The sequence below is a fragment of the Typopeltis vanoorti genome, chromosome 3, assembly GCF_054136105.1.
Source record: "Typopeltis vanoorti isolate ZY-2024b chromosome 3, IOZ_Tvanoo_1.0, whole genome shotgun sequence".
In the NCBI taxonomy this organism is placed as follows: domain Eukaryota; kingdom Metazoa; phylum Arthropoda; class Arachnida; order Uropygi; family Thelyphonidae; genus Typopeltis; species Typopeltis vanoorti.
Window position 1 is genome coordinate 165,250,622 of NC_143551.1, and position 19,643 is coordinate 165,270,264.

At 32.8% G+C, this 19,643-nt stretch overlaps 1 protein-coding gene across 2 annotated transcripts in view; it reads right to left on the minus strand.

Annotated features, from left to right (window-relative positions):
- Mfe2 (peroxisomal Multifunctional enzyme type 2) overlaps positions 1 to 19,643 on the minus strand; it is a 668,623-nt gene that overhangs the window by 616,120 nt on the left and 32,860 nt on the right. For both annotated transcript variants that reach the window (XM_090390952.1, XM_090390951.1), the window contains exon 4: positions 17,903 to 17,962. In XM_090390952.1, the coding sequence (XP_090247078.1) occupies positions 17,903 to 17,962 (60 nt within the window). The remainder of the gene's footprint in view (positions 1 to 17,902; positions 17,963 to 19,643) is intronic.

The window sequence follows — 19,643 nt, forward strand, 5'->3', positions numbered from 1 at the left end:
TTATCATTTATCTTCTGGTCTTTTAATAATAAAAGTTCTTTATTTTAATAAATCAGACCAAATATGTATAATTTAAATTAAAACAAACATTTAATTTTATAATTACAAATTATACACTTAAGATCAAAATACTAAGATATTATAAACACTTCAGCCTTTCTGATGATACTGTTATACAAATTCAGACAATGGTAGATCTGTTATCTCTATTACAGTCTTCACACAGTTCACTTAACACTTAATAAAGCTTAATGTCATAAAATTCCTTAGTGATCATTCACATTAACATCTCATAGTTTTTTTTTTTTTAGTTTCAAATACAATTTATTGGTGGCAATACTTTTTCACAAGCTTGCACTTTTAAATATACGCTTCAGCTAACCTCCGCAACAGTTACTATTAGTATAGGGATATTCTAGGAAGAAACACACTCATATCTCTGCATAGGAATATTAATGGTTGGAATATTCTTACCGACAATTTTCCTTCTTCATATATTTATGTGCGAACACTTTTTGCAACTGTGTACACTTTAATCAATTAATGGCACTCATTTATAAAGAAATCTTCTTAGAAATAACCGGATTAATTAACGGTCACAATACACACAATCAAACGTTCTTGCATAGATCAAACCGCTTGCACTACATTTGACATCACTTAACTAATTCAGTGTTCTACTAACAACTCTTGTACTAAGGTAACACACAATAATTTCTTAACTTGAAGTTTAATATGCACAGTTGCCTACTCCTTCGACATCAATTTAATTCTTCAGGTACCATAATTCTTAACATCGCTATCATTAAACTCAACTTTGTTGCCTCTAATTATTCTCTAGTTACTTCGTGCTATGCTTCAAGTTTCCGTGTGTCCTTGAAAGGTCGGCCCTGAAACTAAATCTCAACTCAAGTATTGCTAGTCTACTTAGTAGTCACTCAGCTGTTTTCCGTAGCTATAATTGTTATTCTACAACTTATTAGCTAACCGCCTCTCGACTAGTAGACTTTATTTAGCTGCTTGAGTGACTTGCCGACTCGCTATTATCGCACTGTGATTCCCGAATGCTCCGATTCCAACCTAATGCCAATCTCTCTCTTATAAATCTCTGATGCTCTCCCTTTTCCAGCGTTCCTCGCTTTTTATATCCGTTCTTACCGCCTAAATTGTTCACGTGATTTCTTTCTAAAACTCTTTTCAATAAACCTTCTCACGTGGTGTTCCAAAAATGTGCTCACTATCTAACATACGTTTCCATGACAACAAAACAAAATATAATAAAATTGAGCTATTGCATAACGTTAAACTTCTACAAACAGGAATAAATAGAGAATATTTACATTTCAAATAATGCGCAGTTAAATTATCAAATACAAGTTCTTATAATATTAACATAGTAATAATTAAAATAGCTTAATATTTAATACAGTCTTATCACTATTAATACATATCTTTGATTAAATAATTAAATATTAGATAAAATTAAAGGTAGTTATATGAATATTAAATTGTAAAATAAGTTGTTTACATTAAATAATATTTACAAGTCTAGCCTTTGTGATGGAAGTGAATGTTGGATTCTGAAGCAAATAATAATTACTTTAATCTCTACATAATCAGAATCCAACAAAATCATTAAACTAAATTTATTATATCACTATTAATACATATCTTTGATTAAATAATTAAATATTAGATAAAATTAAAGGTAGTTATATGAATATTAAATTGTAAAATAAGTTGTTTACATTAAATAATATTTACAAGTCTAGCCTTTGTGATGGAAGATCATGTTGGATTCTGAAGCAAATAATAATTACTTTAATCTCTACATAATCAGAATCCAACAAAATCATTAAACTAAATTTATTATATATAAGAAACATTATTAGTAAATAAAAGATAACACCAGGTTAATTAAAAGTCCTGCAAAGGGAAAATATAATTAAAAGTCCTAGTACAATAGCTTTTAGCCTTAAATTTGCAAGGCATCCATACTAATTATAAAACAATTCTGACATGGTGAAAACAGGCATTATTGTATGAGCATGCATGTCCTTCATTCAATTTTAGGTTAGAAATGATTATGGAATATTAAAAAAATAAATAAGAGAACACCACTTGAACTTGCAATATAATTGTTACAAGTGATGAATGGTCATTAAGAGCCTAGAGTCCTTCATTTTAGAACATGTAATGTTCTAAGGTTTTGATGAAATACTGAAAACAAGTATTGCTATTGTAACCTATTTTTTTAAAACTGTAGATGAGAAATTATCAGGGAAGGAGAGAGTCAACAGCCTGTCCTGAATTACTATGGATTACATAGAAAATAATCATTTATTAAAAGAAAACCTAAATTCCAATAGTGTCCCATGAAAAGATCCTGATGTGGTGGTGGGTGAAAATTCAAGAAGTCAACTCTGTGTAGAACATTGGAGGCTTATACTGTTCTTCTTATGTTTGGAGTCTTGTTTTAAACATCAATAATGGTAGTGTACACAAAAGCTGGTATACTTTTAAGACCATCATAGCTTGACATACATATCTAAAATTTTTCTGTCATACCAAAACTTGGTATAGCAGCTGAATTCTCTGGAAATATTCCTGTTTGTCTTGATGACATGGTCAGAAAAATCCAGATTTATCACATATGAATAATTGTGATCTTCTTGGTCCAGTAGCATTCTTCCTGTCTCACTATGAGTATAACATATTTATTTGAATCTGTACAGTAAAAAATCATAAAATTTAGAGATCTATAGAAGAAATTTAACTTGACTTGCTGAGAATTTTATTAAAAATTCTATGAAAACTCAGTTGTCATCATCATGCATATCAAGGATTTCGGCCTAGCATGGCCGTTCCGGCCTTAGAAGTCATCGTTGAATCTTTTAAGAGGACGTCCTGGTTTTCTTTTCCTTAATGGCTTGTATTTTAAGGCTTGTATTGGTAATCTTTCTGTTTTCATTCTTTGAACGTTCTATCCAATTATGTTTATATTTTTAAATTTTTTTCTATTACTGGTTCTTGGTTTAATTCTTTCATAATTTCTTTTGTGATCAAATAGGGTATACTTTGCATTTTTCCTCATAAACTTCATTTCTGCTGTTGTTAATCTTTGTCTTTTTGTTTTATTGTCCAGATTTCGTTTCCATACATTAAGACTGGTAGGGCTAGATGTATTCTATACTTTTAGTCTGGCTGGTTTTTGAACTAGGTTTGGTTTAAATATAGAGTTACACCTGTTATTTTTAAACGTTTTGTAATTTTTATGTTTATATCTTTTTTCATATGTGATCGTACATCCTAGGTAATTAAATGAATTAAGTTAAATGAAAAAAGATCTTGTTATCTATCACTATTTTAGTTCTTGCTGGATCTTGTCCTTTAAAGGGCATAGTTTTTGATTTTTCTGCTGATATTATCATACCATAATCTTTGAATATCTCATTTAGATCTAAAATAGCTTTCTGTAGTTTATCTTCAGAATATGTAATTATTTGGTTGTCGGCAAAGAGGAGACTGTTTAAGTTTACTGTAGGAGAAAGTTTAATTCCTTGATGTAAATTTTTATTCCATTTAAGTAGATATTAAAAAGAGTTGCTGAGAGGGGACATCCCTGTCGGACACCTTGGTTTATCTCTCTCATATATAATAGCTCTTGATTTAATCTTATTTGTATTTGATTATTTTCATATATACTTGTGATAGCTTTGAGGATATTACTTGGTATTTGTCTTTCTTTTAATACGTTAAATAATATGTTTCTTTTAACTTTGTCAAATGCTTTTTCAAAGTCAATAAATGCAATATGTGTTTCTAAATTGTATTCTCTTCTTTTCTCTATTCTTAATTTTAGGCAAAAGGCCAGGTCTATACATGATCGTCCTTTTCTAAATCCATTCTGTACTTCTAAAATAAAGTATCAGAATATTTCATTAGTTTGCTATTTAAGATTCTGCTATATATTTTGTAACATGAATTTAGTATACTGACACTTCTATGTTTTTAGGGTCATCTCTATTACCTTTTTTAAAGATAGGACTCACAATTGCTTTTTTCTATTCTATTGGAGGGATACCAATTGAATAAATTTTATTTAAAAATAATAAGAGTCTTTCTTTGAATCTTGTTCCTGCATATTTATATAGTTCTGAACCTAGCTTATCTTCTCCAGGTGATTTTCCGTTTCTTGTTTCTTTCAGGATGATTTCTAATTCTTCTTTAGTTATTTCCTTTTCATTTTCATTAATTGTTTGCCAGTTGTCTTTTTTTAAAATATTTGTCTGTCCATAATTCTATGTAGTAATTTAGAAATTCTTCCAATTTCAATTCAGCATTTAATTTTATGTTTTCTTTGGTACCTGCATTTAAGTGTTTCAAAATTTTATATACTTTGGGTCTTATTTTATATAAATCATGTTCTAAATTAGAAACAAAATTTGTTCCATGATTCTCTATGTCTTTTTCTGACTTCTCTTTTAGCTATGGCTCTCATTCTTTTATATTCTATTTCATCTACTAATCTTTTACTGCTTAACCATTTGTGATAGGCTTCTTTTTTCTTTTTGATTATTTCTTTCATTGTATCATCCCAGATCTTCAGTTTTTTTCCTTTTATTGAATTTTTTGGTCTTTCCTAAGCTTTCATTTGCTGCTGCATTTAAATTTCAATTTCAAAGGTTTCAATTTTTCTTTCTGTTCTTGTTACTTGTAGCCATTTAGGTGGTAATCTTAATTTTATTTTAACAAGGAAGTGGTCACTGCTTATTTCATATCCTCTGTGAACTCTAACATCTAGTGAAAATTTTGATGTCTTTTCATTTAGTATAAAGTAATCTAATATTGATTTCCAGGGTGCTTAAGGGTCAAAGCTGTATAACTGAGAGGAGACCTCCACACAGCCTTTAAAGGAATGCGGAGAACCGACCAGGGTTTCTGACCTAATGTCCAATCCTCACCTTCTCGTGGTGCACCCTGTTGGGTATCTACTTTGATACTGAACGAACGAGGATGGACTGGCAATTTGGGATTTAGCCGACCAAATTGTATTCTTATTGGTTAAACCAAAATAAAAAATGATGGTACAACATGACAAAATTTCATGCCGGATGGGGCGTCGCCCGGTTAAACAAGGCCCCCGTTGTTTTCGCCAGGGAACCAGGGTGAACAGCGAAAAGTCAGCTACTGGAACAAATCTGAAAACAAACCCCAACTCAACATCACCAGAGTTAAAGATCGGTACTATCAATGTAAGAAGCCTGAATGGCAAAGAAATGGAGCTAGCTGAGGAATTAGATAAGTACCAGATCGACATAATAGGGGTGACTGAAACAAAAAAGACCAAAACTGGTGAGATCTTTCTGAGCAATAAATACAAAATGTTATATTCAGGCAATGACAATCAAGGAAAAGAAGGAGTAGCCATAGTGTTCAACACAAAATACGAGGCTAATCTTCTTGAATGGCAGTCAGTCTCAAGTAGAGTAATGTGGGCAAATATGAGAATGGGGAACTGGACAATGAAACTTATTTGTGCCTATAGTCATACAGAAGGTTCTACTAAGGTAGAAGTGGAGGAATTTTTTGAGGCTTTAGAAAAAGCAACTGACACAATGAAAAAGGAAAAGTTGGTCCTTGTTGGGGATCTAAATAGCAGAGTAGGAAATGATTGTGAGACAAAAATATTTTTGGAAAATTTGGAGAAAAGAGCAAAGCTAATAATAATGGCAAATATCTGTTGGATTTCTGCTCAGGACATGGTCAGGTTATTACTAACACCATGTTCCAACATAAAAATGTGCACAAATTCACATGGAGAGAAGAGGCTAGAAATAAGAAAAGTGTCATTGACTATGTTATTGTTGATAGTGATGTTTTCTCCCTTGTGCAGGACACCAGCGTGTACAGAGGATTTGAAATTGGAAGTGATCACTATTTAGTCTTGAGCAGGATAAAATTGAATTTCATATTGAAAAGAATGATATGTAAGAAAGTTTTAAAGCGAATAAAAGTTGAGTAGCTCTCAGATGTGAACTGTAGACTAAAATACACAAAGATTATTGAAGAAAAAATGAAAGTTTGAGAACAGGAATCAAACATTGGAGATTCAGTGGCAAACTCTGAAGAAAACATTGATTGATTCTGTCAGAGATGCATGAGGTGAGGTTGTCTGTAAGGATAAAAAAATCAGAACTGCCTGGTGGACACAGGAAGTTAAAGAGGCAGTGAAGGAAAAGAAGAAAGCATATCAAAAGTTCCTGTCAAATAAGTCAGCATGTGCTCTTAGAGAATACAGAGACAAATGCAAGAATGCTAAACACTGTGTAAAACTAGCTAAATAAAAGTCATGGGAGGACTTTGGGAAGAATATAGAAAATAAATATCAAGAAGGTGGCAAAATATTCTGGAGGTTGTTGAAGAAGCTTAGGAATTGAGAAAAGGAATGGAGAAATTGCTGTAAAAGGAGTTAGAGATGATAAAGGTGACATGAAAACGGGAGAAAAGGATATCCTTGAAATATGGAGTAATTACTTTGAAAAACTGCTAAATGAAACAAGCAGTGATGAAAGCACAGTGGTAAAAAACACTGACCAAGCATGCAGTCAGGAATACATATCCATACTTGAAGTAGAAAAGCCATCAAAGGCTTGAAATGTGGAAAGGCAGCAGGAGTATATTATATTCGACCAGAAATGCTGAAGTATGGTGGTATAAGAGTCTTACAGTGTCTGCACTGCATAGTTCAGAAAGCCTGGACAGAGGGACGAATTCCCGATGACTGGAGTTGAGCTCTCATAGTACCCATATATAAAAAGGGAAATAAAACTGCATGTGAGAATTACAGAGGTATTTCCCTACTGAGTGTTCCTGGCAAGATCTATGCAAGTATACTTGAGAAATGGTTGAGAGGAATTGTGGAAGAAAAGCTGGATTCAGGCCAAATAGAGGCTGTCAGGATCAGATCTTCACTTTACGACAAATAGTCGAGAAAGCATGGGAATATAACAAAGATCTGTATTTAAATTTTGTCGATTTGGAAAAGGCATATGACAAGGTGCCAAGAGAGGAGCTATTCAATACGCTGCAGTTATATGGTGTCAATGGGGCATCATATCAAGCAATACTTAGTCTTTATTTGAGTTGTAAGTCAGTAGTTAGAAATGAAGGAAGTACAGGAAGATGGTTTAATGTTAAATCTGGTGGGAGACAAGGATGTACATTATCCCCTCTGTTATTATCTATATGGATCACATTATGAAGGAAAGTGGTATTAAACATGATATCAAAATTGGAGATGTTAATGTAGCTCTTTGCTTTATGCAGATGATGTTATACTTCTAAATAAATACGCTACAAGATTCCCTGACTAAATTGAATAACTGTTTTAATAGATATGGTATGAAAGTCAGCAATAAAAAGACAAAGACAATGAAAATAGGCAGAATCATTGAAAATGTCAACTGTGTTGTGAATGGAGAACCTGTGGAACAAGTAAAACATTTCAGTTATTTAGGCATGATTTTTAGTGAAGATGGTAAATTAAATATAGAAATAGACAACAGAATCAGCAAAGCTGGTATGGTGGAAAGTCAATTGAATAAATTCAAATGGAATAAGAGAGAAATTAGTCGAAACACTAAATTAGCTGTATACAAGACAGTGTTCAAACCAGTTTTAACTTATGGATCTGAGAGCTGGGTCAGAAGTAAAACACTTGACCAAAGACTAGAGACCACAGATATGAGAGTCCTGAGAAAGATTATAGGCATGAACAGATGACATCAATGGCAATATAATATTAAAAACGAGGATATTAGGAAAGAACTTGACATTGTCAGCATCCAGGAATGCATTAGCAGAGCTAATCTCAGGTGGTATGGTCACTTAAACAGAATAGGCTAGGAAAGATTAGCAAAACAAGTGTTCTCTGCCAGGTTGGCAGCAAAACGACCCAGAGGAAGACCAAAATCTAGGTTGATTGATACGGTACAAAGCGCCTTAGACGACAGAAATATAAGATCTGATAATGTTGGAGTCTTGACAAGTAACAGACCGATTTGGAGAATTGTAGATAGGAAATTAATAATGATGTAATTTTTTTTCATGTAGTACTATCATATCCTGCACACCCCTTGAAGGTACATGGCAGGAATTTGATGATGATGATATTGATTTCCATCCTCTTGCTGCCCAAGTATATTTATGCATGTCTTTATGTTTATAAAAAGAATTTATTATTTTTAGGTTATTATAAACTACAAAGTCAATCAATTTTTTACCATTCCTGTTTAGAGTATGTTCTCCATGTATTCCTATATTATTATTAATTTTCCTGTTTCCAATTCTTGCATTTAAGTCTCCTGCTAAAATTACGTAATCATTTTTATTTATTTTATTATATGTTTTATTATATATAAGAGATCCCTATTTACATATGTTTTATAACATATGTAAATTAATCCAGAACAAAATGGTATGACTTATGACCACAATAGAATAGATTTTAAAAATCCCCTGTCCACTAATTCAAAGCAGCCCAAATAAAAAGGAAATTAAAATAAATAGAAGAATTGGTGATTGTGTGTGACCTTTTCTGGAGAGATCCCTAAAATTCTGAAGCTATATTTCTACACAACTTCAAAATTTTGGGGGCATGAGATATTAAATGACATTTGGAAATCTTTCATTAAATTTTTTAACATCTGATTTCAATTTTTTCAATAATCATCTCTAGTCTTCATCTGATGACAGCTAACACATGACAAAGTCAGCAGTAAAAGTTAGCTTTTACTGATAGCTTTTTTCATATCTGTGATTGCAATTCTTCAACAGTGTTTTTTATTTCTACAACTTTCAAATCCATGAGCTAAAACTAGTTTCAATACTGTCTTGTATATTGCTATTTAGTGTTTAGGTTAACTTCTCTCTTTTTCCATAAAAATTTATTGAACTGCTCTAATATGTCAATTTTGCTTATTCTAATGTCCATTTTCAAATTTAATTAGCTATCTTCTCAAAATAATATGCCTTTACAGAAATTTTACTCATCCTATTGGTTGTTGCTATTGAGAATGCAGCTGATGTTTTCAACATTCCTATTTCATAGTTTTGTTTTTTTTACTGTTAATTTTCATACCATATTTGTAATAGCAACCATTTTCCTTAACTTAAGGTTTAACCACTGACTTATAAATTAAATATAGAATATATAATGCTCAGCATAATATGCCATTAACCCCATGCCCAGACAATTCATCATGGAGACTATTCATCGCAGAAAAAAAATTTTTAAAAATATTCCCATAAGAAATATTTTTTAAAAAAAAATTTTATATATTTAATATTTCGATTATATTTAGCTTTCTGAAAATTTGTATTTAATGTTATATATATATAAAGTTATTAATATTCTTTCTTACTACAGGCTCTGTAGACAGAATATTAATTGTTACAGAACTGGGATAGGATGGTTAGGGAGAAAGCACCATATTAAAGAATATTTAGGAAAAATAGTTATATCCAACTAATATTTATAGTTAACTATTTACATATTCCTATTAACTATTTCATTAATAGTTAGAATAGTTATTAGGGAGAATAAAATATTTAAGAATAGTTAAGGAGAAAGGGCACAATATTTAAGAATATTTATTCTTCTAACTGTTCACTATTTTTCTGTTCTGTGCATTTAGACATCCATCCAGATGCGATTTTTTTTTTTTTTGTCTAAACTAATTTAGGTGACATGTTTCAGTTATCGAATACACATGTATTTTGAAAATGACTCCACTTTTCTATACAAAAGACATGTTATATGCAGCTATCCTTCACAGAACTAGTTCATGGGTTCACTTTTGAGTAATTCTATTAAGAAAATAATAATAAAATTATGTAAATCAGCATAAGATAAATTGCCATCTGCAGGTGCAATACTAGTATTTTATTATTTTGTTGTAAAATCTCACACGATAAGCTATTCTATAACTTATTATGCTTGGTTTTACAAGGGTGTTAAAGTCAGGAAAATACATAAGATGTAATATAAAATTGATGTAAAGTATATATGAAAAAAAAAACAATTATAATATATATGTATGGTTTTGATATTATTTGTAAAACAATTGTGCTCAACACAATAGAAAAAAAACAGTTCTTTGTTAAGTAATGAGTCAGCAGAAAGGTTGCCTGGATTAATGAAGAACAAAAGGAAAGTCCTGAAAGGAAAAGTCAGAGACTTCTGAAGGTTAGAGAGCATCAAAAACAAAGACTTTGGAAAAGGAGTGCGAAAGTCACGTCAACACGCCTGAGGGCAAGTGTGAAAAAGGCAAAAGTAAAAACAAAGAAAGGAAAAGTATATTTAAGCGACCTGGTGAGTAGGAAAGGGAGTACCCAGGGTTCAGAAGTTGCCTGGCTCTCGGAGACCACCGGCACCTGTGGCCAGGAACCAAAGGAGAGGCCTTGCTGATGTAGTCCAGATCTCCTCAGGAATTATCCCGATAGCAAGGCTTTCAGCCGTCGACTACTGAGAAAAAGGCGACATCACTCATAATTCACATCAAACTACCATAAAGGAGGAAATGCATTACATTCTGGTGAGTAAGAGAAGCATCATAATCAAGACAGAAGAACGAGATATCCTAACTGAACTTTCATTGAGTACAAAAGACTGTTTGTAAAGGAAGATCTATAAGTAACTGTGATAAGTTGCTACTCTTGTGATATGGATATAAGTAACTGTGAAAAGGTATGCAATAAGTTATTATCTTAGTAGTGTATAATATGTCAGAAGGTTAGCCTCAAATTGTCCGAGAGCATCCTTCATTCCTCATTAGCGTAATGCTTTAGCCCTATAATAGCTTTTAATCAAGATTTAGAAAGGCTATGGAAGTGTAGCTATAACTAATTGTTTCAATTGTACATGCATTTCAGTTAGAATGAATGACTCTTAAACAACATGCTGATCTGAAACTTGTCGATACACTATCTCCAAAAAAATTGCAGACCTGTGTGCCAGTAGAAAACTGCCATGACTAACCTAGTGTTGAATAAGAAAATGAGAAATTTCAGTTAAGGTTACAAGTCCCTGCATTGTCATTAGTCCACATTCCAATCCCTCACTCTCAAAAGTGCAGTCTAAAAAATAATAATAATAATAAATTTTGCCAGAATGAAGAGCGTAAGGGACTGGATAAGTCAGACATATGGCTGGTGGCAATCAGAATTAAAGCCAGCCATATGTGTGATAAAGATTAAGGCAAGGCAGAAGGGGGGGGGGGGGGGGACATTAATACAGCATAAATGCATCAAGACATTATGGTAAAAACCTTGGTTCTATGTAGACTTAGAATATCTCATAATATTCTGACTATCTCAAATTAAAAATATGATGTTGACAGCCCCTACTTTGTCTGAACCCAGCTCATCCTCAGTTTCTCTTCAACAATTTTCTTCTCTAGCTGCATTTCGATATTTAAAATTCCTGATGTTTTTTTTCCATCAAAAGTTCATAATTTCTCCTGATTGTATTCCTGCTGATTGGAATAGAGCAGAGCTTCCCAAACTGTGGGCCACGGCCCCCTTGGGGCCATAGGTTTTGTTGAGGGGGCCCCGTGAAATAATGAAAACAAGTTTTAAATGTTTTAAGACCAAGTAGATTTTTTTTTTTTTATCTTAAAAGAAAAGTGTTTAATTTTTATTTTTTTTTTGTTATTTTTTATATTTTAATGGAAAAAAAAATCACACATTGGTGCGGGTTCACAAATTTTGCTTCCTGCGTATTTTGACGCTTAATGAATATATGCTTATTCATATGTTTCATTTCAAAGCAGAAATCTACTAGGACCACTTGCATTGGCTAACGCTAGTGTTCGCCGATACTTTATAGTTCACTATATTCGGCAAGAAACTCTGATTCCTATCGTTGAGTTTCTTATTCGGTTTTAAAACTATGTGGGATTTAATATCCCCTTAATTTTAGTAATGTTTTCATTGCCGAAATGAAGCTTATTAGCTCTTTATACTTAAGTAACTTAATGGTTGCACCTACTTGGAAAACTTGTTCGCAGAGTATATAAGTTCTTTTCGCTATACACTTTGGTAAATAGGTCTAGCTACTCACTGATGAGGCCTCAAAAAAGGCTGAAACCGGTCTGGGTAGTGACCTCCCTCCATAATGTAATACAGCATACTTTTCCTAGGAAATGTGTTTTTACATTATGGAAAATACCTAAGAATAGCGATCTGAACTTTACACACCTTTGCAACGAGTTGCCCGAGACTGTACTATGTACTAGGACCACTTGCATTGGCTAACGCTAGTGTTCGCCGATACTTTATAGTTCACTATATTCGGCAAGAAACTCTGATTCCTATCGTTGAGTTTCTTATTCGGTTTTAAAACTATGTGGGATTTAATATCCCCTTAATTTTAGTAATGTTTTCATTGCCGAAATGAAGCTTATTAGCTCTTTATACTTAAGAAATCTAAGAATTGAAGTTTCAAATATTTCACCTGATATTGACTTTTTTGTGTAGCAGTATTGAAACACATCCATCACATTAAATTGTTATTAAACTTCTTTTATGTTTTTAATTCTTTCTTTATTACGAATTGTTTTATGTTACATGTGCTTGTACTGCAAATGTACAATAACAATATATCTATATAAAAATATGAGATAATGTGTGGCATGTCAAATGTGTATGTAAGAGGCTAAGAATGTAATATTTGCATTTGATTTTTGCAATATTCGCTGTGTATGTTTTGTATTGAATATAAATACAATAAATATTTCAATAATACTAGGGGATGTAGCCCCCTAGTATTATTATAATATTTATAGTTCCGGACTGGTAGGCCAGTTCTTCTTCAATTCTGATGACTCGAATTTTGAAGATTCAAAAGGGAGTTCTGCCCCCTGGCGCCTAGGGTAGCCCTGAGTGTCGTGTCTTCAGAAAGGGTCTCCACCCCCCCCCGGCAACTATGGTTATCCTTAACTGATCCCAAAAATTATTTAAAATATAAACAGAAGAATATTTACAAACTTACACCTTCCTCTAAACTTATAAAATCATCAATATACCCATAAAATGACAACTATTTGCAGTATTCTCTGATACCTTGTGTTGTTAGCTTAATTAAAATCAATAAACCAGTTTGCAAAACAGACAATATTGTATTAAAATATGACTGCCTTAGCTCTACAAAATTTCTTTTAATAATACAAACACAAATGTATTCTTTATCATGCAAACTTATGGCCCTCCAATAGGTGAAAATGTGGAATGATATGAAAACTATCTGGAGTTCATAATAACAGCAGCTGACATTGCAAGCTACAAGCATAATATACAGGGCAGCCCATAAGTCACCAAGGGGAAACATTTAATTTTTTTTTTTTTTGTTATGATGAAATACAGCTGGAGATTTTTTGTTGTGAAAAACTACATCGTGTAAATGCCTTCAATTTTTGGCTTCACAAAGACAGACCCTTAGACCCTTTTTCATGACAGCTGTTAATGTTTCTGGCTGTAGCATCCTAATTTCTGCACAAATGTTCTCCTTCAGCTGTTGAATTGTATGAGACTTATTCACATACCTCTTTCCCTTCAGGTAATCCCACAGGAAGAGCCATCATATCTGGAGAATGTGATGGCTAATTAACTGCAGATCCTAGTAAAATTATTTGTGAAGAATAATAAATCAAATAATCGAATGCTGATTTTCAAAATAAAATCAAACTTTTGATTTGTTGTTGGGTTTTGAACTTTTTCAAGATGAATTTCCCAAGTGTTCCTTAGAATAACTGATAAAATTAATAAAAAAAAGTTATATCACTCCATGACTTACAGCCACTTTGTATAAAATTCCTTTAATATTTTTTATATTACAACAGAATTCAGTTTTTGTATGACTAAATAAATGAGGATTAAAAAGGATTATTTTTTATTAGGCATTGCAAAAAATTTTAAAACTTGTAGCAGTTTTGCTCACCCATAAATGGTGACTTTTTCAGAGTTTATTAAAATGCAACATCAAAAGCACAAAAATAGATGACTATACAGTTGTTCAGATGCTGAAAAATCACTGCAAGGGGGAAAATTCATGCTAACAAGAATGCAGAGCTATGTGGCATGCTTCAGTTGTGTACCAGCAAAATATGATCAAATTCTTAACATATATCCTCAGGGAGAGAGAGAGAGAGAGTGAAACAGGATATTATGATAGAACTACATGAAAAAGTGACATAATACTAACTTCCTGTCAACAATTTTACTCCAAATTAATCCATATCTATCAAGACTCCAATATTTTCAAATCTGGTTTTCTAAGGAACTTCTCACTGTATCAATCCACCTAGATCATCGTCTACCTATGGATCTTTTTTCTACCATCCTGGCAAACATTTGTTTTGCTAACCTTTCCTTTTTCATTTTGTTTAAGTGACCATACTACCTGAGATTAACTATCCTAACACATTCCTAAATGCTAACAATGTCAAGTTTTTTTTTCTGCTAATATTGTCATTTTTAATGTGATACTGCCATTGATGCCATTGTTCACACCTCTAATCTTTCTCAGAACTATCATATCTCTGGTCTCCAGTCTGATCCATTGCTTTATTTCTAACCCAGCTCTTAGATCCATATGTTAAAATTGACTTAAACACCATTTTGTGTATAGCTAGCTTGGTGTTTTGACTAATTTCTCTCTTACTCCTTATAAATTTATTCAAATTGCTCCCCAACAAAAACAGCTTTCTTTGTTCCATTGTCTATTACCATATTTAATTTGCCATCTTCATTAAAAATTGTGCCAAAAGAGGTGGAATGTTTTACTTGTACTACAGGTTCCCCTTTCAGAATGCAGTTGATGTTTCCAAAGTTTCTGCCTATTTCAATGTATCTTTTGACTGCTGAACTCCATGTGAAAATTATTACTGCAGTTAATTAGATTAGTCAGTGAATTCTGCAGACTTGTACCAGGTTTATTCATAAGTATATCATCATCAGCATAAAGAGCTGAGATTAACATCTCATATCTGGTTTAGTACCACTTTCTTTCACAATGTGATCCATATAGATGATGAATAACAGTAGAGATAACATGCATGCTCATTTCCTGATTTAACATCTTCCTGTACTTCCTTCAATCATAACTGTTGACTTAATTCAAATATAGACTATGTATTGCTTGATAAAATGGTCCTGTTCCAAACATTTACATTAATGTTTTTAACAGCTTTTCTCTCGGCACCTTGTCATATATCTTTTCAAGCTATACAAAACTTTAATACAGATCCTTCTTATATTTCCATGATTTCTCAATTATTTGTTGAGAAGTGAAAATCTGTTCCTGCCTGACAACCTCTATTTGGCCTGAACCCAGCTTGTTCTTCTCCAAGCTTCCTACACAATTTTTGTTAGCCTTTTCAAGTATACTTACATAAATCTTACCAGAGAAATTCCTCATGCAATTCTCATATTAAGTTTTATTTCCCTTTTTATAGCTGGGCACTGCAGGAGCTACTCTATCTGGAATGCAGTCCTCTGATGAGGCCTCCTAATATTATGAAGTATAGCCACTGTAAAACTTTTATACCTCCATATTTGAACATTTCTGGTCAAATATCATCTACTGCCTTTCCATCAGGTTTTTGATAGGATAACTTTTTCTACTTCAAACATTGATATGTATTCCTGATTGTATTCTTGCAGTGTTTTCTACCACTATGTATGTACTCATGGCTTATTTCATTTTGCAACCTTTCAAAGTAATTACTTCAGAATTTCTTCATTTTTCATGCCACCTTTATCTTCCGATTCTTTTTTTACAGTACTCCTTTCTCCATTTCTGACCTTTTTCAATAGCCCAAGAATGTTTTATTACCTTCCTGATATTCATTATCTATGTTCTTACCAAAGTCTTCACATGAATTGTTTAGATACTTTTACACAGTGCTTCACTTTCTCACATCTTTTCTGTATTCTCTAAAAGCGCCAGAGTACTTGCCAGGAACTTTTGATATACCTTCTTTTCCTTCACTGCCTCTAACTTCCTGAGTCCATCAAGGTTCTGATTTTCTTATCCTTGCCGACAACTTCATCACATGCCTCTCTGGCTGCATCAATGTTTTCTTCAAGGTTTGCTACCAAATCACAAAGGTTTGGTTCTTGTTTTTAAACTATTTCATTTTTTCTTGAATAATGTTTGTGTATTTCAGTCTATAGTTCACCCTAAAAGTTTCTCAACTTTGAATTGTTTTAAAACTTTCTTACACACTCTTCTTTTCAATAAGAAATTCAATTTTATCCTATCAAACTATCAATTCCAATTTCAAATCCTCTGTATACTCATGTCCTGAACCAGCAGGATAACATTACTTTCAACAATAGCACAGTCAATGAGATTTATTTCTTGCATCTTCTCCCCATATTAAAAGAAAAAATCTTTAATAGAACCTTCTGTGGGACCATACTAACAAGTCTCCTTTTCCAGTTCCCTATTCTGATATTAGTCCACATTACTCTACTTGATATTTCCTGCAATTCAAGAAGACTATCCTCATATTTCATGTTGATTACTAAAGCTACTCTTTATTTCCTGAATACAACATTTTATTTATTGCTTTAAAAATCTTGCCTGTTTTCATCTTTGTTTCATGAAAACCTATTATGTTGATATGGCACGTTACATTTCTTCTGCTATTTTCATTTCTTTTCTACTGATGCTTCTTATGTTGATGGTACAATCATGAACTCTTGGGATATGTTGTGGGATTTGTTCCAACAAGCAACTTTTTGCTGTCAATTGTTGAAACAAAACCCTATCTGCAGTTCCCTGACAAAAAACAGACTTGTTTAATCAGGCAACAATACAGCTGGCTTGAAATTCTGTCATGATGTACAATGATTTTGCAGTATTTAATGCCCAAAATAATACAGTTTGTTTAGCTAAATCCCAAATTTTCAGCCCATCTTTATTCATTCAGTATCCAGGTAGATACTTAACAAAGTGCAACATGAAAAGTAGGGACTGGACGTTTGGTCAGAAGCCCTGGTTGGTTCTCTGCATTCCTACCCAGTTATCCAGCCTTGACCCTTAAGCACCCCCCAATTTAAGATAATGATTGAAGATAGTTTTTTGGGAAAATTGTAATCTGACATGTTCTCTGGACTTGTTAAAGAATTCATAACAGTTATCCACTCATATACTTGATTTCTTAACAGAAATCAAGGACTTGTACTGAATGATATTCTGGAAATGCCTCATTAGGTTTCGTAACATGTCAGATTTCAATTTTACCAACAATTATCTTCAATCTTTACTAGTTGGCAGCCAACTTAGCCATTCCTTGATGTAAAAAAACCGTGGCAAAATTCTCATCCCATCTCTCTTCAGACATATCAAAGGAATATCTAAAAAAAAAAAAAACTAAACTGCTTCACACAATCATCATGCTACATTTAAATCCAAGGACATGCTCCAAGAATGTAGCCTATTTTGGACACACAGTAAGAAATATTATTTGCCTTAAATACATATGCACTAGCATAAATCAATATGGCAAGGTAGATACAGTAAACAACACTTCACATGATTTCAGGTAGAAAATATCAATACAACACATAAGGGTTTACAAATCTTAAGGCTATTTCTAGAAATAGCAGTAGCAATGAAACCAACAGTCAGACTTTTCAACAGTCATATCCACTTTTTAAGCTGCAGTGGATGCTCAGTAGAACTTTCCTTTGCTATTAACCATTAGCATTTCATTGTTCCAGAATATACTTGGTTAAGTACCCTGCTTTCCTAACAAAAAACTGAAGTTCTAAAAATTTAATAACTACACTCAAAGACTATTTTAAAAGTAATATTTTCATATCATCCTCTCACCTATTCTACCAAAGTTTTCAATAGCAGTTTTCACTATTTGTTCCCCATCTTCAACTGAATCTATAAAAAATAAAAGCAACACTTCAAATATACAGGTGACAAACATTGAAGCAAAATCATTACTTATCTATAAAAATATAATTACTGAAAACTACTCCTTTTACAGTGTAAGTAATCAAAAATATTAATGCAACACTAGTACTAGTGCAGAAAAATGACTTGCTAGTCAATTACATAATGAAAATATAAAGGTGATTCTAAATTATTGTCAGGGTTTCTGTGGCTTATAATTTTCAAACTGGAAACAATAAAACTGCTTACAGAATATGAAAGTAATTCAAAAAGTTTCATTTGGCTATGCTGTACTCACCACATGGATGTCTGGGAGATAACGTGCCGTTATACTACAAAATGACAACTGTTCAAGAGAAAGTAATGCACATACTTTGGTTTTTCAAAACAAAGTCCATTATCCCAACGTAACATCATTACAGAACTCAATATGGAATGGAGTAAGTAATAGTAAGTAATGATATGGAATAGTAAGTTAGTTGATTATTCAGGAGATGACAAAGCACCATGGGGTAGCTATGATACTGAAGACAGTTCACACAAGAGTCCTTCTCGGTTATAATCCTGTTAATGACAGGATGCTATTAGACATAAGGCTCATCCTACCAATATATTTATGCACCCCAGATAGGCCCGACAAAGAGAGAGAGAGAGGGAGGGATTCTATAAAAACTTATTGTTTTGGACTGCCTATCAAGGAGAGATATACTTAAATCTTAGGGGACTTTAATACAAAATTGGAGCATGGCATGTTTGGTCTGGGTATGGAATATAACACCTGTGGTGAAAGATTATTGGAATTTGCTCATTTTAACAGATTAGTCATTACCAATACGCGTTTCCAGAAATGCCCACAATGGACCTATACCTGCATCTAACATTGATAAGTCGAGGCACCAGACTGATTACATTCTGGATATCCAACAGCGGAAGACAAGCATCTCTGATGTGCATACTTGTCCTAGAGCAGACTATGATACAGACCATCACCTATTAGAGCCAAAGTAAGACTGCGACACCAAAACTATCCAAAGTCAGGCACATCCCACTAGAGTGGATGTCAAAGTAATTCCTAGTAAGTTCACAAAAGAAACATCAGTTCAATTGGATGATCTTTTAAAGATTAGTGAGGAAAACTCACTGGAAATGCTTTAGGAAGAAGTCAAGGCTATAATACAGGATACAGCCAAGAAGTATTTAGGCCCAATTAGAAGACCAAGAGACCATGAATATTAGATTCAACATGGGCTCATCGAAAGAAGGTGGTTGAAGAAACAAAGAAACAGGGACTGAATCATATAGAGAAATCAGAAGAATCATCAGGCAAGACAAGGAAAATTTTTATGCTAATAAATGTGAAGAGACAAAGTTCCAGATGAGGAGGTGGTACAATTATAAAAGGATGTTTCACTTAGTTTGTGACCTAAAGCACAAGTTTAAGCCCAAATTGAATGTCATCAGACAGGAATAGAGCAGTACTAAAAGAAGAGCTGGAAATCAAAAACAGATGGAAAGAATATCGAGAGCAACTATACAGCAGAAAGAATAAGGAAAATTTGGAGGAATCCTCTCACCAGGAAAATTTCTATTTGAAATTCCTCCACTTAGGCAGTTAAACAGCTTAAAAGTAATAAGGCCCTGCATGTTGATGAAATTCCAGCAAAGTTAA